Source organism: Papaver somniferum, chromosome 6 (genome assembly GCF_003573695.1).
Source record: "Papaver somniferum cultivar HN1 chromosome 6, ASM357369v1, whole genome shotgun sequence".
NCBI classification, from domain to species: domain Eukaryota; kingdom Viridiplantae; phylum Streptophyta; class Magnoliopsida; order Ranunculales; family Papaveraceae; genus Papaver; species Papaver somniferum.
In genome coordinates this window covers 27,873,465-27,893,303 of record NC_039363.1, presented here as the reverse complement: position 1 = coordinate 27,893,303, position 19,839 = coordinate 27,873,465, and the positions used below count along the sequence as shown (strand labels likewise).

Genomic DNA, 19,839 nt, shown 5'->3' with positions numbered 1-19,839 from the left:
ATTCCAAAGATGGGAATAGTTCGTATGCAAATATAGTTAAGAAGAAATCAATTGTTATGTCCAGTATTGATGCGGACTCTTTGTCACATCCTCCGGTTCATGCCTCTACAGGGGAGATTGTGATCACAATTCCTAAAGATGTCATTCAACGTTCTAAAAAAGTATGGAAATTCAGTATTGTAGGTCGTTTTGATTTTAAAACCCTAGGTGCTAAGTTTGAAGATGTTAAGCGTATTCTATGCGATCAATGGAAACTAACAGGCCAAGTCTAGTTTATTCCATGGGTGAAAGGTTATTTTGTCATTAAGCTTAACAATGAAGATGATCGTAAAATAGTTAGCTATGAAGGTCTGTGGAAAGTTAAGGAACAACAATTAAAGATGCTGCCATGGACACCTATGTTTAATCCTGAATCGGAAAAAAACTCAAGGGAAACAATTTGGGTGCGTTTTCCATATCTTCACTTTGAATATTGGGAGGAGGAAATATTATTTCGAATAGCTCGTGGCCTTGGCAAGCTTGTAGATGCTGATCCGAGCACTAAGAGTAGAATATGGCTATTTTGCTGCGATAATTGTTGATATAGATTTTTCAAAACCTTTTCCTAAGCTTGTCATTGATGATGAAGATTTTTCGGAGGGTTTTCATCTTGATTATGATTTTTTGAATAAGCCAGAATTTTGTGATCATTGTAAATCAGTTGGTCACACTTTATCCCAATGCAGATCGGCTAGATATAAAGATTTGGAGAAGTTACATGATGCTGAGGAGGATGCATTGAAATGTGCGGCCCTTAAGGCTGAAATGGATGAACTGAAGGATTATTGGAAGAAGGAAAAATATGTTAAGCCAAAAGATAAGCCTCCACCACTGGCATACACTGGAGGAGGAGGAGAACAACCATTGGATCCCAAGGATAACAATGACGGGTTATGTATTGGAGGAGTTAGACATACTGGGCGTCGTACTCTGATTCCCAGTCCATCTTCGAGTATTGCTGGAGATGGCAATATTGCAGACATTCCGCATGCCTTTCCTGAATCCGCTAGCACTAATCTCACAGCTGATTCAGTGCCTTTGCGTGAACTTGTTGATGATGCTGCTACAATCTCTTTGGACCTTGAAAAGGAAGAAGAAGAACTTTACAAAGTTTATGATGAACAAAAAAAGATAGCTGATGATATGTCTAAAGCTGCAGATCTTGCAAAAATAGAACAAGATGCTCTCTTGGCTAAATTGCAAAATACTAGACAATTGCTTATGGCAAAGAAGAGGCAAGAGGAAGAGAAGCGTGCTCAAGAAGAAGATGGTATTTTGGACTTAGAGAAACGATAACAAGAAGTTGCTCAACAAGATGTTTCACAAACGCAACAAGTTCAAGACTCACTCTTAGTAACAGGTGAGCTGCAATCTAATTTTATTTTGGAAAAAATTGATGAAGTATTAGTTCTCCAACTAGAACGGCTAGAAGATCCTCTCCAGTTCGAACTGACGAAGTTCTTGAGAATTCTAATATGTTTGAAATTGGTATTGAAGATAGTGAAGATGAAGAAGAAAGCATTGAAGCCGATGCATTGCCTATTAAGGAAAAGCCGCCAGATTCTTTGCAATCTGCTAGTACTAGTAACGTAGAGACTGAAGCTGAAAAATTGGAATGGAGTGCCGCTAAAGATGAGGAAGATAAACTTAAAAGAGAGTTAGCTGAGAAGAAGAAGTTGGATAATTTGGCTAAGAAGGGCGCTGTTAAAATCGCGCCAAAAAAGAAAAGCAAACCTGGTGCCAAGTCGGTTGAGGATGATGGCCAAGTTGTTAGAAGAGGTAGAAGTCAGACGCACAAAGAGGATGATAAGGGTTCAGCAAGCCCTTCAAGGATCATGGTTAATTAATGCGTATTTTTTATTGGAACGCTCAAGGCTTGGCTAAGGATGGTGCAAGAGCCAAGTTGCATGAGCTTTCTTTCTTGCACAAACCTGACATAATTTGCATTGCACAGCCGCATGTTTTCTGCAATGTACGTTTTGTTAGGTCGCTTAAATTGGTTGATTTTTGTGAAGATGTTATTACAAATGAGGCTGATGGAGAAAAAGGTAATATTTGGATTTTATGGAGGAATACTCTATTGAGGCCTGATATTTTATCTACTTCAAAGCAAGCAATTACTGTGAATTTTGTGGGGGATTTCATTGCGACTGTTCATGCTTCTTATAATCCGGTGGTAAGAAAGAGACTTTGGCGTAAATTGGGTTTAGGTTTTATATCTATTCCTTGGTTGGTGTTGGGAGATTTTAATTGCGTTTTACGCTTGGAGGAAAAGAAGGGTGCAAGGCCGATCAAAGAGGTCTATATGAATGAGTTTCGTAGCTGGATTTTTGACAATGATTTGGTTGAGGCTGATGCTATTGGTAAAAAATATACTTGGTCTAATTGTAGAAGTGGAGCTCAAAGAATTATCTTTAAACATGATAGAGCGGTTGTTAATGATGCTTGGTGCTATAAGTATGCGAACTGGAGATGCAAGGCCTTGCCTAGGGTTTGTTCATATCATTCACCCCTTTTGGGTTTGCTTTTGAAAATCCAAGGCCGGCTAGAGTTCCTTTTCGAATTCAGAAGATGTGGCTTTCCCATCCAGGTTTTATGCAGTTGGTTGAGGAGAACTGGAATTTGGATCTTAATGGTGCTCCCCCTTTTATTTTTACTTTTAAGCTGAAGAGATTAAAGGAGGTGTTGAATATTTGGAACAAAACTACTTTTGGAGATGTGCAATTTCGCTTGAAGCAGGCTGAATTGAAACTTGAAACTGAGAATGATCTTCTTGATTATGATCCGGCTGATGAGTTTCAATTCCTAAAGGTTGCGGATGCCAAAAAGGATGTTGATGATGTGAGAATGGAGTTGGAAATTATGCTTAATATGAAGTCGAGAGTAACTTGTTTGGAGGATGGTGACCAAAATACTTGTTTCTTTCATAATAGCATCTGCATGAGGAGAAGTCAAAATACCATCTCAGAGCTTAAGGTTTCTAACGATACTACTTTGTTTTTGCAGGATGAGATAAAGGATTTCATTGTTAATCATTATCAGGCCAAGTTCAATGGTGGAGATGTTCATATTGATCCAGTTTTATTTGATATTGAACACGGGAGCATTTCAGTTGCTGAGAGTGTTTATATGGATGCTATTCCATCTTTGGAGGAAGTTAGAGTGGCGGTTTTTGACTTGGGAGCTGATTCTGCGCCTGCCCCAGATGGCTTCACATGCTCTTTCTATAGACAGTGCCGGGACATTAGTTCTAGAAATCTCTTTAATGCAATTGCAAACTGTTGGCCTATGCGTAAAATTCCCAATGGCATTAACTCTAGTTTTATTGTTCTTATTCCAAAAAATAACAAATCTGATGCTATTAAAGATTATAGGCCAATTGGCTTGAGTAATTTTTTCTTCAAGATTATTACTAAGATTATGGCTACCAGGCTTGGTACTGTGCTAAATAAGTTGATCTCTAAAGAGCAAGTGGCGTTTATGAAGGGTAGAAACATACATGAGAATATAGCTTTGGCGTCTGAATTGATCAATGAGATCAATCCAGAAAGGAAGCATGGAAATGTTGGCCTCAAACTGGATATTGCTCAAGCTTTTGATACGGTAAGTTGGGATTTCATAGCTGAAGTTTTTCGTCAATATGGCTTTTCTGATTCTTGGTGCATGTGGGTTCTTAATATCCTTAGCTCAGCTCGGATTTCTGTCATGATTAATGGCTGCCCTGAAGGTTATTTCAGTATTACTAGAGGTCTGCGTCAAGGTGATCCTCTCTCACCTTTGATCTTTGTTCTTATTGAAGATGTTTTAAGTCGCAATCTTTCCAAGTTGTTTGCCAATCATAGTATGAATGTTATGGTTAATAAAAAAGGTGAGGCGCCTACACACTTGCTTTTTGCGGATGATATCCTTATATTCTGCAGAGGTAATCTTCATAGTTTGCAAAATTTGAAGAATATGTTTGTTTTCTATGAACGTGCATCTGGCCAGTGCGTAAACTATGCAAAGAGCAAGTTTTATTTTGGAGGTGATAGAATTTCTCGTGCTATTGCTATTTCTAACTATTTTGGTATGGAGAGAGCTATGTTTCCGGCTAAATACTTAGGTATTCAATTGAAGCCTGGTATTGTTCGGCATATTCATGTTCGCCAAGTGGTTGAGAAGATTATGGACAAGCTGACTGGCTGGAAAGGTAAACTCTTATCATTTCAGGCGAGGCTTGTGCTAATTAAGTCGGTGATTTCTAGTTATGTTATTCATTCTATGGCTGTTTATTAATGGCCATGCACCGTTATTAAGCAAGTTGAGAGGGCCATTAGAAATTTTCTTTGGTCCGGTGATGCTGAGAAACATAAATATTTTACGGTTCTATATGATGATCTATGTCTCTCAAAGCGTGAAGGTGGTCTTGGCATTAAGAAGTTAAATAATGTTAATAGGGCTATGCTAATGAAGCTTTGGATTTCTATTCGGGATTCAAACAAGATTTGGGCCAGATTTTTGAGGGCCAAATACTTTAAGATCAATGGAAATCTGATAAATTATAAGTTGGGTTCTTCGGTTTTTCCTGGAATTCGCTTGGTTTACAATTTTGTGCATAAGCATACACGCTCAATTATAGGTAATGGTGTTAATACTTCCCTATTTTTTGATAATTGGTGTGGTGATTTTTCTATTGCGCAAAGACTTGGCATCACTTCCAAAGTCCCTAATGATTTTAAGGCTAAAGTAAGTGATATCATTTTTGATGGTGTTTGGGTTATTCCTGAAAAACAAGAGATTGGATGATTCGTTGTAATATTGATGTGGAAAATTTTCCTGTTATTGCTGGTGGTGAGGATTATAAAATTTGGGACTTAGATAGAAAAGGTGTTTTTTCAGTTAAGTCGGCTAAGGCCGCTCTTAAGACGCTGGCAGAAGTTGTGCCATGTGCAAATCTATTTACTAGACAGGTGTGCACCCTACCTTGAGTGTGCAATACTGGAAGATTTGGTCCAAGCAATGTTGTGCTAGTGAAGGCAATATTATTAAGAAGGCAGGTAGGAGCATGCCTACTATGTGCCGCTTATGCAGGAAAAGTTTCGAAACTCTTAGCCACATCACTTGGCATTGCAGAGTTGCTAGGAGGATTTGGGCTTGGGTGGATGGAATTTTCAAGTTGGATCCAAGTGAAGACCTGGTGGACTCATATAAGGCTGCTAAGGGTCGAAGCAGAATGATAAAGGACCTGTAGTTAGTTGCAAATCTTGCAGTTGTCACGGAGTTATGGAAGTTATGTAATAAGTCTTATTTTGATAATATGGCAGTTCAATGGATGGGCTTTAAAGGGAGAGTTTATCAGGTAATTCGTGATAATTCAATAAGAATGAAAGGCCACGTGCATAATACTTTAGAGGACTTACGCATTCTGAATTTCAAGGTACGGCATAGATCATGCAAAACGTCTACCCCAATTGAGATTAGTTGGACTCCTCCTAATCAAGATGAAATCATGATATGTTGTGATGGTGCATCTTTCGGAATCCCAGGCCAAGCTGATGCAAGTTCGGAGGTGCTTGGTGTTCTTTTTGTTGGACTTGGTTGGCAAACAAATTTCTATGCGGAAGTATGTGCGATTATTTATGGTGCGATTATGGCTAAGATATGGAATATGCGGAGTATTTGCATTCGTTCTGATTCCAAGAGTTGCATTCAAGCTTTTCAAAAGGGTGAGATGCCTTGGCAGCTGGTGACATTTCGAAGCCTTACTACATCAACGTTCGTTATATTCATAGCTATAGGGAGGTTAATTTCTCAGCTGATGCCTCGGCCAAGCAAGCCTGTTTGCTGGCTGAGGATATTTTTGAGTTTTTTGAGGGTAGGCCGGGTTTTATTCCATCTGTGGAATGTCCTGGAAGGGTTTATTATCGTTTCAAATAGGTTTTCCAGTGAGTGGCCTCACGGCTAGTCATTAGGAAGACCTAGTCCCTGTACAGTTTTTCGCTTTTTTTAATTTTATTTGACCGAGAAAAAAAAAGGGTGCAAACGCCAAGATCAGTCGTCTTGAAGGCCAAATATCATCACTGGAGATATCTCGTCAGTTTGATGTTGCTGCTAAGTTCAAGGCTGAGGCTCTCCAGGAAGCTAATGATCAGCTTAGTTCTCAGGTGATGGAACTTCGTCAGAAATCGGCTTCGGATCTGGAGGCTCAGTCCTCTAAGATGAAGGTGCAATTTGAGCATTCGTCCATTGATTATATCAATTCTGCCTTTGCTGAAACCGAGCTCCAAGCTGAAGGAGTTGTCTTTCCTCGTCTTCCTTACCCTTGATCCAGTCGTATTCAGCTTATTTTAGCTGAACTCTTTGTTGTATTATGCCCTCAACTAAGGTGCCCTTGTGTTGTCTTCTTTTCTTAAAACACTTCTTCGTGATGGTTTGAACCTTATTTATCTGCAACTTTTTAAGACACGTCAGTCGTATTTTAGTAACATTATTACTTTACCTATGTTATTGCATAAATATTTTGTTTGTAGACATATTATGTATAATTTATCGCACATTCAAGTCGTCACAAGGTGCTAAGGTATGCTTAACCTTGGGTGGAACATTCATCGTCCTACCTATGTATCCTTTGGACAGAAGATACCGTGGTGGCGAAGGCTCCTACGTGGGCAATAGTTTTCTTATAACCCTACGCATTCAGCGCGAAGGCTACTTTACTTCGACAAGATATATCTATAGGGGAGATCTTACTTTTTCTTACTGCCTCATGAAGGGAACTATCGTCCCGAGGATCCGAGTATTGACATATGCGTAGTTATGTCTTTCCTTGTCTCATCGTCAATCGTGACGGAGGGTGTCTATTCTAACCCAATTGTATTAACTGAAACTAATTCTTTAGCAAAAAGTTTCTTTCATTGATTAAATAAGGTTTATAATACCTTTGATCAGGGATAGAACATGGTGGGTTAAGGCCCGTTCTTTTCTTCTCTTGAGTATTCACCATTCTCTTACGGGTAATACTTTTTTAGGTACATTGCATTCCAAGGGTTTTGTAATAATTCACCTTTTAGGGTTCTTAGGTAGTGAGACCCTTTTCCGGCGACGTCATATATGATGTAGGGCCCATCCCATGTTGGAGCTAGCTTTACCCACTCCTTCTTTCTTTGATATGGTGAAATCTAACGTAACACATATTCCTCGACCACAAAGTTTCTAGGGATGACTCGTTGTTGTATTCCCGAGCTAGAATTCGTTGATAATTAACCTTTTTTTGTAAGGCCACTTCTCTTCTTTCTTCGAGATCATCCAGATTTTCCAACATCAAGTATGTTGTTAGATTTTTCTCCCATGTCTCCATTTTCGTGGTTGGAAGTATTATCTCCATTGGGATGACTGCTTCGGCTCCATAGGTCAGCGAGAATGGAGTTTCTCCCGTAGCCGCCCTTCTTGTAGTTCGGTAGGCCCACAGGACATTGTGCAGTTGTCCGCACCATCTTTTCTTGTATGCTCCTAGCTTTTTATTTAAGTTCATCGTTATTGTTTTGTTGGTTGCCTCCGCTTGTCCATTGCTCTTAGGGTATATAGGAGTGGACTTGTTTTTATGGATGTTGAAAGTATTGAACAACATGTCGATGTTTTTTCCTTGCAGTTGTTTTCCATTATCAGAGACTGTGGCTGATGGTATTCCGAACCTGCATATGATTTGCTCAAACAAGAACTTAAATACATATGTGTCCCTAATTCTTGCCAAAGCCTTCGCTTCCACCCACTTGGTGAAATAATTCGTAGCCACAATAAGATATTTTCTCTTCGAGGTTCCCTCTATCAAAGGTCCGACAATATCCACCCCCCATTTGACAAATGGCCAAGGGATGATGACCGAGTTTAGCTCCGTTGCTGGTGCTTTGATCTTCCTGGAAAAGCGTTGGCATCTTTCACACTGCTTAGCCGCGTTCTTTGAGTCTTCGTCCATGCTTAGCCAGTAGTATCCTTGCACTTTGGTTTTGATCGCCAAGGACCTTCTTCCGCTATGGTTGCCGACATCTCCGCTGTGTATGTCGTGGAGTATTTTCCTTCCTTCGGCTCGTGAGAGGCACCGTATTAGAGGTCCAATAAATGACCTCCTATACAGTATCCCATCGCGAAGGTTGTACATTTCTGCTTTTGATTCAAGTTTCCGAGCCTCTTTGACATCTGCTGGTAAGGTACCTTTGTCGAGGTATTGGTGAATTGGAATCCTCCAATCATCCTCCGCTTCATTTTCGTCTTCTTCGTCTGACATGGATTGATCTTTTTCAGACTCTTCAGCTTCGTTATCTGGTTTTCTTACTCCTTCGTCTTCTTTTTCTCTCTCATATTCTCTCATGGCTCGAGTTTGAACGGCCAAAGCCTCCTCAGTTCCTGAGATGGGTCCTTCTATTGAAGGTTCATATATTCTTCCAATTTGTTCGGTGGTGGTGTTTCTGTCCCTTAGCATTGATGATTTGAATGTTAAGGCATCTGCGTGTTTGTTATCCTTTCGACAGACGTGCCTGAATGTTACATTGCTGATCTTTTACGCGTGCTCCTGAGCTAGCTTTAGATACGAAGATAACACCGGATCCAGAGTTTGGTATTTGAGCTTGATTTGTCTAGTGACTAACTGCGAGTCACTAGTCAAATGAACATCTGACAGGCCTAGCTCCCGTGCCAAGCGTAGACCATGTATGACCGCCTCGTATTCTGTGATGTTATTGGTGTATTGTTCGAATTCTAACCTGAATGCTTAGATGAGTCGGTCTCCGGTAGGGGTTGTTATTACAATCCCAATGCATGTGCATTCTCCATTAGAGGAGCCATCTACGAATATTTCCCATATTCGTGAGTTCTAAGGTTCTAACAGGTCCTCTTGATCTTGCTTGTCTTCCTTCATTCCTGGGATATCGTCTATCTCTGCTTCGTCGCTGAGAGGTAGGTCCGCCAAAAAGTCTACTAAGTTTGTGATTTCTCAGCCTTCCTGGTTTCAAATATTATGTGGAACTATTTGATCATGGCATTCCATTTTTTCACCCTTCCAATCTTTTCTGTGCTGTCGAAGATTTGACCTATCTGAGCCTTCGTGAAGACTCGGATGGTATGTGCGTCAAAATATATCCTTAGTTTTTGTGTTGCCACTATTAAGGCATATATAAGCTGCTCCACCTTGGTGTAGTTACGCTCCGCTGAACTAAGTGTCTTGCTGATGTAGTATATGGGCTTTTCTCCTTGTCCTTGGTCTCGTACCAATATTCCGCTCACAGCGTAGCTTGTTGCTTCTAAGTACAAGGTGAGAATTTCACCTGGATCCGGCTTCTGTAGGATGGGCACTGAAGCCAAGTATTCCTTGATCTTCTGGAAGGCTTGTTCACACTCCGTGGTCCACATGAACCTGCTTCCTTTCCTTAGTGTATCGAAAAATGCTTTGAATTTATCTGATGATCTTGCTATGAATCTTCCCATGGAGGCTAAGATTCCATTTATCTTTTTTACTCCTTTTAGTGTTTGTCGAGATGGAATTTTCATTATTGCTCTGACCCTTTCGGGGTACACATCTATTCATATCTTAGTTACTAAGAATCCTAGGAATTTTCTTGAGGTTACTCTGAACGTGCATTTCTCCGGGTTCACCTTCATGTGAAAGCTTCTCATGGCTTCGAATATTTCCCTTGGGTCTGACAGGTGATTTCTCGCCTCTTTGCTTTTGACAAGCATTTCATCCACGTAGACCTCCAGTATCTTGCCTATCCATGGCTTAAAGATTTTTTCTACCAATCACTGGTATGTTTCCCCCGCGTTCTTTAGTCCAAAAGGCATCCTTGTATAGCAATACAAGCCTCGTGGGGTAAAGAACGCAGTATGCTCCTGGTCGTCTTCTGCAAGGGCGATTTGGTTAACCGAAGTATCCATCCATGAAGGATAGCTTTTGGTGACCTTCGGTTGCATTGACCAACTGGTCAATGTTTGGCAGCGGGTAGCTTTCTTTGGGGCAGGCTTTGTTGAGATTGTTAAAATCGATGCAGATACGCTTCTGTTCTTCTTAGGTACGATTACCATATAGGATATGCATGTGGGATACTTTACTTCTCGTATGAATCCTGTTGCTAGTAGTTTGTGCAACTCCTTATCGACCGCTTCTTGGTAGATATCTGCCACCTTACGGATACGTTGCTTGAATGGTGGAATTTCTGGTTTGATCCAAAGATGGTGGGAGACCAAATTCGGATCAATTCCTGGCATGTCTTCCATCGACCATGCAAAGACATCTGCGTAGTTCCGTAGTAGCCTTTGTAGTTGCATCTCCTCGTCTTCTTTTAGCAAAGTTCCGATGTTGATCATCTTTGGTTCCTTCTTGGTGCCGATGTTGATTTTCTTCGTTGGTTCCACTGAGAGAAGGTTTGCTTCTGGGGTCGTAGAGTAGTGCATTTCTGTAATTGTCATTTGGCGGAGATGTTCGCCCCTGGAGTGGCGGAGGTGCTTGTATCCGTAACTGTGGTGGTTTCGGGTACTAAGAAGGCTCCGTCCTTCACTTCTTTGGTGTTCGCCTTTCGTCTTTTTCTTTCGAGTTGTTGGGCAGAAGCCCTTTCTTCGTTGAGTCTGACCTCTGCCAGATTGCATAGCCTTGTGTCTTGTTAGTCACCTTTGATTTCCATTTCACCCATAGGTGTAGGGAATCGAAGGTACTGGTGATATGTTGAAGTTGTGCCTCGCAGTCGATGGACCCACAGCCTGCCCATGATAGTATGGCGAAGGTGCATCCACAACGCAGAACCTTGTATTGGTTACTAAGGGTATGATGCGCACCTGTAAGACAATTTCTCCTTTTGGTCTGGAGACTGCTCCGTTTATACCGTATATTGTGCAACTGGATGAATCCATTTGCTTAGCTGTCAAACCCATACATAGGTAAGGTTCATGGAATAATAGTTTCAATGAGTTACCCCCATCAATGAGGACCTTTGTGACGTTCCATTCGTGTTTAGGAAGAGTGATCACAAGTGGATCATAGTGCATCTCAACTTCTTGGTTGACATCCCTTACTGAGAATGTTAATGGCGTAGCCATCCATTCTTACCAAGTGATAGTAGGTGGTCCGCTTAGCTTGAATACCTCGTGGGCTTCTAGCTTTCTTCTGTTTCAAGCTAACTCGAGGATGTCTTCGAGTAGCTCCTCCTGACCTCCGCTGGAGAAGGTAATCATGTTGATGTATTTGCCATCCCGAGGTAGTTCTACCCTTTTCTTTGGGGCTACCTCAGTATCAGATGGTTGTATCTGCACGTACTCCATGAACTTTCCTTCGTCTATGAACCTCTGGATCGTGTTCCTTAAGTGATAGCATGTATCAGTTGTATGCCCGTAGTACTGGTGGTACTCACAGTATTCCTTAGCCTCCTTTGTTTTATCTGGTTGCTTTACCCTAGTGTTAGGGTACGGAAAACCCGGCTTCGCTCCCTCCTTGCTTAGAATGTGGGAGAACGTGGTGTTTAGCTTTGTGTAGACTTTATCTATAAATTCTTCTCTTCCTCTTCCTCTTCCTTTGCCATATCCATATTTGGATCTTTTTTCTCGAGAGATGGTTTTGCCCCCGGCTTCATTTTTCCTCTTAGGTATCTCCGGAATTGGTTCCAAAGAGTTGGTTCGTTTGGGAGTTGTTGTCGTCTTTGCTTGTGCCCTGAGTTGTCCTTCTGGATTTCTTCAAGTCTGATGTAGCGATCTTGGACAACCCTAAGCTCTCCTCCATAATCAAGGGCTCGGTTGTGAAGTTCCACGAAGATGGCTGAGGTTCTGTCAAGTCCATACTTATATCAATTAATGCTAATTTCTGGATTGACTTTCATGATTGCTTGGTATGTCTTTTGCCACCTGTCTGTGTGTTGCATCAATGTCTCTCGGGGTCCGATAGCTAAAGAAAATAGCCTATCTAACCCTTCCTTTGTTGACTTGTTGTACATGTATGTCTCCAAGAACACCGTAGACAATTGCTCGAAAGAGTCAATTGAGTTTGCTGGTAAGTTGTCATACCAATACAGTGCTTACCCTGTTAATCTTGAAGGAAAGTACCTACAAAGTACTACCTCATCTCTTTCCCAATGGGCAAGGACACGAGTGTAATACCGTAGGTGTGTTGCAGGATCAGAGGTACCATTGTATGCCTGAAACGTAGGTACTGGACATTTCGCAGGGATAGGCTCCCTCAAAATGCGAAGAGAGAACGGAGATGTTTTTGCTTTCTGAAGCACCTCTTCTAGCCTTGCTCCTGCGTAACCGGTTTTCAATCCTTGTATCTCTTTTCTCATTTTCTCCATTTGCTCTATGACCATGTTCACATTGTGAGCATTTCTTGATAATGTGTCATCATAGTACGACTGAGAGGGCTTGTAAGTTGGATCCATTTCGTTTGGATCATGATGCGTTCTCCTGGACCCCCCTGGTGGGTTATCCTTTTTTGGGTTAAGATCCACCCTTCATCTTCCTGAGATAGCTCCGTTTTCACGCCTCTTTGACGGAGGGTGAGTTTGGGAACCCTCGATCTGTACATCCAACATACCTTTCAGGTTCTGGTTCTCTTGGGTCATCGCGTGCATTGCATCCTCATGCTCCTTGTTACGAAGTACCAAAGCTGCTACTTGTGTTGCTATTTGGTATTCATTGTGGATTCCACCACCCTGAGGAGTGTTGTCGTCCGGATCCTCAGAGTTATCCACTCCTTCTATGATCGGAGCATCGGGATCTATCTGGATGAGAGTTAAGTTTCCCAACCCCCGTCCCGTAGGAGCTGAGGTTCTGGGTAACCCTACGTTGGCCACAGGTGACTTTGTTGCATTAAGATGCTCCGACAACGACATACCGTAAAGTGGTTGTGCTCCTGATGTTTGTCCCATTCCTTCAGGAGGAATATGTGGCTTGTTAGCGACTGTTCTTCTTGTTATTTCACTTTGCCCGTCCTCTGCTTCTGTTCTTTGGTTTGCTTGAGATGGCTTTTGAGATCTTCCTCTCGTAACTGCTGGTCGTGAGCTTTTTGGTACATCACTTGGTTTCTGCATGCCTTCGGCTTTTGCTATCCTGCGGTTACAGAAAAACGACAAAATTTGCTACTTGGGTGCCTTCGTCAAAATTAGCACTTAATGCTCTGACACAGAATACGGCTGAGCAGCTTTTTCAGGAAAAGGATTGAAATGACGTCTCACTAGTCCAGAAGGGGCTATAAATCATGCATGAAATCTGTTACAAAACATAGTTTATCATGGTTTTCACCCGTTATTAGAATCGTTATTTATTTGGTGTGACTTTTTAAAAATGACAAATAGGAAACGTTATTAAATACAACGTCTAAAATTCGTGATTTAAAATCACATACATAATCTGTTACTAAAAATCATAGTTATGTATGTAACATTAAATAACGGTTGATTTATGTCATATAAGAATCACGGTTAATATATGTGAAATATAATAACGGTTGATGCATGCCATTAAAAAAACACGGTTATTAGGTGTGAAATAAAACAATGGTTCATAACCGTTATAATTGGAGGTATTTTCATTAAAAATAAATTTACCAATTCTAACGAGACTGTTTCGTCATTTTCTAGCCACGGATTCAGATTTTGGAATCTGAATGAAATCAGTTCAGAATTATATTTAGTGAGGAACGAATTGCGAAAAGAAAATAAACGTTAAAGAATTACTATTAATTATTTATTAAAAGAGAATATAATATTCAAACATAGATTGGAAGACATATCCTAGCAACTCCAAGTTACATCCTGAAATTAAAAAACTAATCAATCTACTCCAAGTTACATCCTGAAAATTAAAAAACTAATCAATCTACTCTCATTACCATTCTAACTTGATGGATCTCCTACAATAGTCACATAGTCCTTGGGACACTTAACAAACTCACTTTTTTTAACATTCCCAAGTACAGCATCATCATCTCTATCGCACAACATCGCAGTTGGATCAATAATTTCCTCAATCATGCAGTCGTAGTGGTCATCAATCAGTAGCTTAGTATCAACATATGCAAGTGCAAAAACCTTTTTTCTGAAGTTCCTCAAACAACAAAGACCAACCGACGAAGGAAAGGACGAAGGGATCCCAATACCCTGTATATGTAACAAGAAAAACTTTAAAATCCCATAATAGCAGCATCGTATACATCTGACTATACATTACTAAGAGATATTCGAGGTCACCTGTTTATAAGAGCTATCACAGATCTGACCATGTACTCCATACTGTTTTTCTGTCTTTCAGCATCCAACTGTGCTTTCAAAGCTTCGGCTTTCTTCCTCACTTTCCGCAATTCGTTCCTCACTTCCTGCAACTTGGCCTTCATAAACTCATCAGCAAGAAACTGAGATTTAGAAACACCAGCACCCATTCCGCGTATGTATCCCTTTTGATCAGCGCCATATATCTAGCCATATACGTGAATCAAATTCAAATTTATTGATATTCGGTCAAACAATTAATGTAACATAAGGGAATTTCCTAGACTACTACTATGCAGATGGTCACAAGGCGGCAATCACAGTATACCCATAAAGGGAAACTTCGGCCAATACAGTCTAGAACTTATGTCTTCAAGCATATGTTACATCTTATCACGAGTTCAAGGATACTATTTGAAAAATTAGTGAAACCTACATAGCGGTGCTGACTACTTGAATATGGATGCAACAGTATTACAGTGTAGTAATATGATTATAAGAGGGAAAACAAATTTCAAACCAAATCATCAAGCAATACTATAAGAAAGAAACGTAATCACTACCACCATCCAATATGAAAATTCAAGAAGTAAAAAGATTCATGTAACAACAAATTCACCACTAACCTCGGTGACAGCATCAGTGCCCAAACACTTTTGTGCTGAAGGATCTTTATCATATGCCTCCTTCACTAGTGCCTACACATCAACAGAAGCCAACCAGATTCAGAGACTAACTGACATCATCAATATCAATAAACAATATAAAAATAGAAGAACTTACAAGTTTTGCAGCTGCCTATGATTTAGAAGACGAGGGATCATCATCTGGGGTGGCTCTATGTGTTTTCAGAAACACATCTGGCCTATATATCTGACCAGTGGCGCTTTCCTTTTCCTGTGACGAAACAATGCATTAAATAAATACTTGAAAAATTTTGCATCACAAGACAACATCTGTGAGCCATAATAAAGAAGAGGTTTACTGACAAGATAAGTGCATCAAAATTTAATTAGCTTCCAAGGTAAGTAATTATCCTACAACAACAAGCCTTGAAATCTAACCAGCTGGGTGTTTTCAGCTATTATTGTACTTTAAAAACCAAATGGATTGAAACTAACAACTTTCAGTCGGAAGCAACAATGCAAGGAATGAACAAGAACCAATGGAACTAGTATAAACAAGGACTCTAGGCATACCAAAAACATCATATGCTATCCAATTAGGGAAACAAATGAAATAACATAAGAATAATATCTTAAAATGCAATATATTATTAAGAATTTACCAATTCATCCCACCTTGTAGGGACACCTTTCCTACCACCTGTATATTGAGCCTTAACATTTGACCGTGCTTCCGCAGCTTGTTCAGATTTTTTCAGCCACTTTGGGTCACTGATGTTATTGATAAATTTCTCCCAGTCTTCTTTCTTATTGTATGCTGGCAACTTCCTTTTCTTTTCTTCCACAGATGTAACACCATTGAGCGATCGTTTTTTATTTGACTTTTCAGTTCTCCAGGCACTGTTTGCTTTTGCTAAAACATACTTCTTATGGATAGTTGTTACCTGGTACATATTCTGTAATAATGCAGTGTAAGCATTTAATTTCATCACTTGGTAAGGTTATAGAAAGCCAATAAAATATATATGAACATAAGCATAAGCGGAAAAAATCCAATTGGACTCACTTGAACAGAGTTCCAAACATCTTCTTTGTCTTCTGGAGGAACCTCTTTCCGTTTTGCATACCCCAACCCTATTTTCGACCTTGTAATCTCTCCGATCAAGGTTGCAAAATTTGGTGTCCCGTTCCATTTCCCATGCTCATTAAAGAATATCGGCAAACGGTCATCTAGGTTTGAAAAACCAAAATTAGAATAAGTAATGAACCATTTGTGATTTAGAAAAGAATGTATTTGAAGGAACAAAACTTACTATAAGAAAATAAATTGTAGTTCATATAACTTAAAAACTAGGAAAATCAATGAAAAGATATTTAACATTACCAGTGTTCTCAATTTCATGGGTTAACACAATCTCATCATATTGGCCCCCTGAACTATGTGCACCATTACTTGATCCAGATACTATGGGGCTATGTCTCGGAGGTGAGGAAAGCCAGTTGAATGTGGGGCTTCCTTCCCTTGAAAAAGAAGTGGACATCTGAAACATAGACAGACATAATGATTGAGCTCGGATAAAAGAGTTGGTGGCCATTGGTAATGGTGATAATGCTTATGATGAAGAGATGAACAATACGATAAAAGGGAAAAATTAACCAAGAAGTTGCTTCACTGAGATTATTCTTCACTGAACAATACGATAAAAATGCAAAACACACTAGATTAATCAGATAGAATCGGGTCAGAATGTTACCAGTAGCATTTATACACTAGTTATACACTTATACTCACACAAATTATTTGATATATGTATCTATAAACCAAAATTAAGCATACATTAACATTGTAGTCCTTAAAAGTAAGCAGGTTAAATTAGTAAAAGTAACCCCAAAAAAGTGCATATTATCATTGAAAGTGAGATCAGATCATTAAATTTGACATTTATGAACTTATTCATATATCAAACAGAAAAAACCAAACAATACATTCCAATTCAGTAAAAATTACACAAGATCAGCTTAATTAAACCCATTATATCATGTTTAATTGGTTCTAAAAACCAAACCCATATTAAATTCGATCAAATCAACATGAATAGACTCCCCCTAAACCAATTTTCTCATAAAAAAGCCAGTCTAATTAGGGTTACAGTGATAGAAATGTTTAGACCCAAACACACAAACACCCAGTATACACCATAATCAAATCCAAATACCACTTGCTATTACAAAAATATAACAATCCTGAGTAACCCAGATTCAGATTCAATCAAAGTTGGTCTGAATCTTTTCAATCAAAAGTCAAAAGTTATTAAGATAGAGACAAGCATAAGATTATATTATAAGATAATCAATCTAATATGTAACCCATGAGTCTTTTCAATCAAAGATAGTTTAATAAGATTGTATTGTTACAAAACTAGATCAATCCTATGTAACCCCAATTTCAGATTCAATCAAAGAGTCTAATATGAACTCGTGCATCTTCCAAATCAAAAATCAAAAACTATTTAGCTACAAATAAGCATAGAAAATATACCTTGTTGTTTTTGATCTTTGATAATTCCCCAAAAAGATATATCTCTGAACATCTCTTAACTGATTTTAGGGTTGAGATTTATAGCTATTCCAAAACAACACCAAGCGGGAATAATCCCCGCCCAAAAGAATTTTATTTTGATTTTCATCCCGCCCAAAAATTGTTAGGGATCGAAATTTTTTTGACAGAGATTATTACCGCTTGATATTTTCTTCCATTTCTTCTCAATATACTCAACACCATCATCCTACGGGGATGAAGAAATGTTTCCAAAATTATAGAACAAAACTGCAATGAATAATCCCTAACTTTCAGCCAAAATTTCAGATGAGAAGAAATCTTCTCTGCCTAAGATAGAGACGGGATGAAGTGATGAAATTGTTAGATCTGGACTTTCCTCTGGAGGAGAAAACTATGTTTACATTCTTCACAACTAAACACGCGTTTGTGTTTTTTTTGCTTTTTTTGTTAGGCGTACATTTAGTTGGGCGTCCACGGCACATATAAAGACTTTGGTCTTTTATTTTTAATTAGTGATCCTTGACTAGGGTTGACTCCTACCAATAAGAAGAAAAAAAATTGCTAAACTAATTTGTGAGGCATACCAAAATTATAATACCACACAAAATTGATTAAAATTATAAATTAATGTTCTTCTCAAATTTTCATTAAAGTTACATAAAAATTTTTAGTTGTTGGGATAATTTCCCGGTCTCGATCGTAATCATGTTGACTTTTAATTACATGATATTATTCAATCGTAGAATAATTGTTGAGTTTCGCACATATTATCATTAAAATTTGTCTCGTATTACATGATTATAATTAAAACTCGATACTTCAATTTCATATATCGTTGAATGCTTTACCGAGTTGAACGAGTTCGAGCAAAAATGAAGAAAACCGAAACTTCATCCTTTCGAATTGTGACGATTTGAGAATTTGACCGAGTTGAAATATAGTTGCATAATCAAGACCTATAACTCAGTTGAGAATCTGACCGAGTTGAACTAGTTCGAGCAAAACAGAAGAAACTAAAACATCATTCTTTCGAATTGGGACGATTTGGTCAAAATATAGTTACATAATCAAGACTGGATAATTCTCTCGAAAATTGGATAGAGTCGAAACGAGTTCGAGCAAAAATGAAGAAAACAGAAACATCATCCTTTCGAATTGGGACGATTTGAGAATTTGACCGAGTTGAAATATAGTTGCATAATCAAGACTCTATAATTCAGTTGAGAATCTGACCGAGTTGAACTAGTTCGAGCAAAACAGAAGAAACTGAAACTTCATTCTTTCGAAATTGAGACGATTTGGTCAAAATGTAGTTACATAATCAAGACTGGATAATTCACTCGAAAATTGGATCGAGTCGAAACGAGTTCGAGCAAAAATGAAGAAAACCGAAACTTCAACCTTTCGAATTAGGACGATTTGAGAGTTTGCCCGAGTTGAAATATAGTTGCATAATCAAGACTCTATAATTCAGTTGAGAATCTGACCGAGTTGAACTAGTTCGAGCAAAACAGAAGAAACTGGAACTTCATTCTTTCGAATTGAGACGACTTGGTCAAAATATAGTTACATAATCAAGACTGGATAATTCGCTCAAAAATTGGATCGAGTCGAAACGAGTTCGAGCAAAAATGTAGAAAACTGAAACTTCATCCTTTCGAATTGGGACGATTTGAGAATTTGACCGAGTTGAAATATAGTTGCATAATCAAAACTCTATAATTCAGTTGAGAATCTGACCGAGTTGAACTAGTTCGAGCAAAACAGAAGAAACTGAAACTTCATTCTTTCGAATTGAGATGATTTGGTCAAAATATAGCTACATAATCAAGACTGGACAATTCATTCGAAAATTGGATCGAGTTGAAATGAGTTAGAGCAAAAATGAAGAAAACCAAAACTTCATCCTTTCGAATTGGGATGATTTGAGAATTTGACCGAGTTGAAATATAGTTGCATAATCAAGACTCGATAATTCAGTTGAGAATTTGATCGAGTTGAACGATCTCGAGCAAAACAGAAGAAACTGAAACTTCATTCTTTCGAATTGAGACGATTTGGTTAAAATATAGTTACATAATCAAGACTGGACAATTCAGTCAACAATTGGATTGAGTTGAAACTAGTTTGAGCAAAAATGAAGAAAACCGAAAATTCATCCTTTCGAATTGGGACGATTTGAGTATTTGACCGAGTTGAAATAGAGTTGCATAATCAAGACTCGATAATTCAGTTGAGAATTTGATCGAGTTGAACGATCTCGAGCAAAACAGAAGAACTGAAACTTCATTCTTTCGAATTGAGAAGATTTGGTCAAAATGAAGAAACCGGAACTTCATCAATTCGAATTGAGAAGATTTATATTTAAATTTATGCACTCCTCACCTCGGTTAAAATTTTG

At 38.9% G+C, this 19,839-nt stretch overlaps 1 protein-coding gene across 1 annotated transcript; it reads left to right on the top strand.

Moving 5' to 3' along the window:
• Positions 1-525: 525 nt before the first annotated feature.
• Positions 526-4,824, top strand: LOC113290682. Its single transcript, XM_026540267.1, has 6 exons — positions 526-1,309; positions 1,537-1,877; positions 1,994-2,530; positions 2,641-3,366; positions 3,457-4,228; positions 4,340-4,824. The coding sequence occupies exons 1-6, from the start codon at positions 526-528 to the stop codon at positions 4,822-4,824; spliced, it is 3,645 nt and encodes a 1,214-aa protein (XP_026396052.1).
• Positions 4,825-19,839: the final 15,015 nt, after the last annotated feature.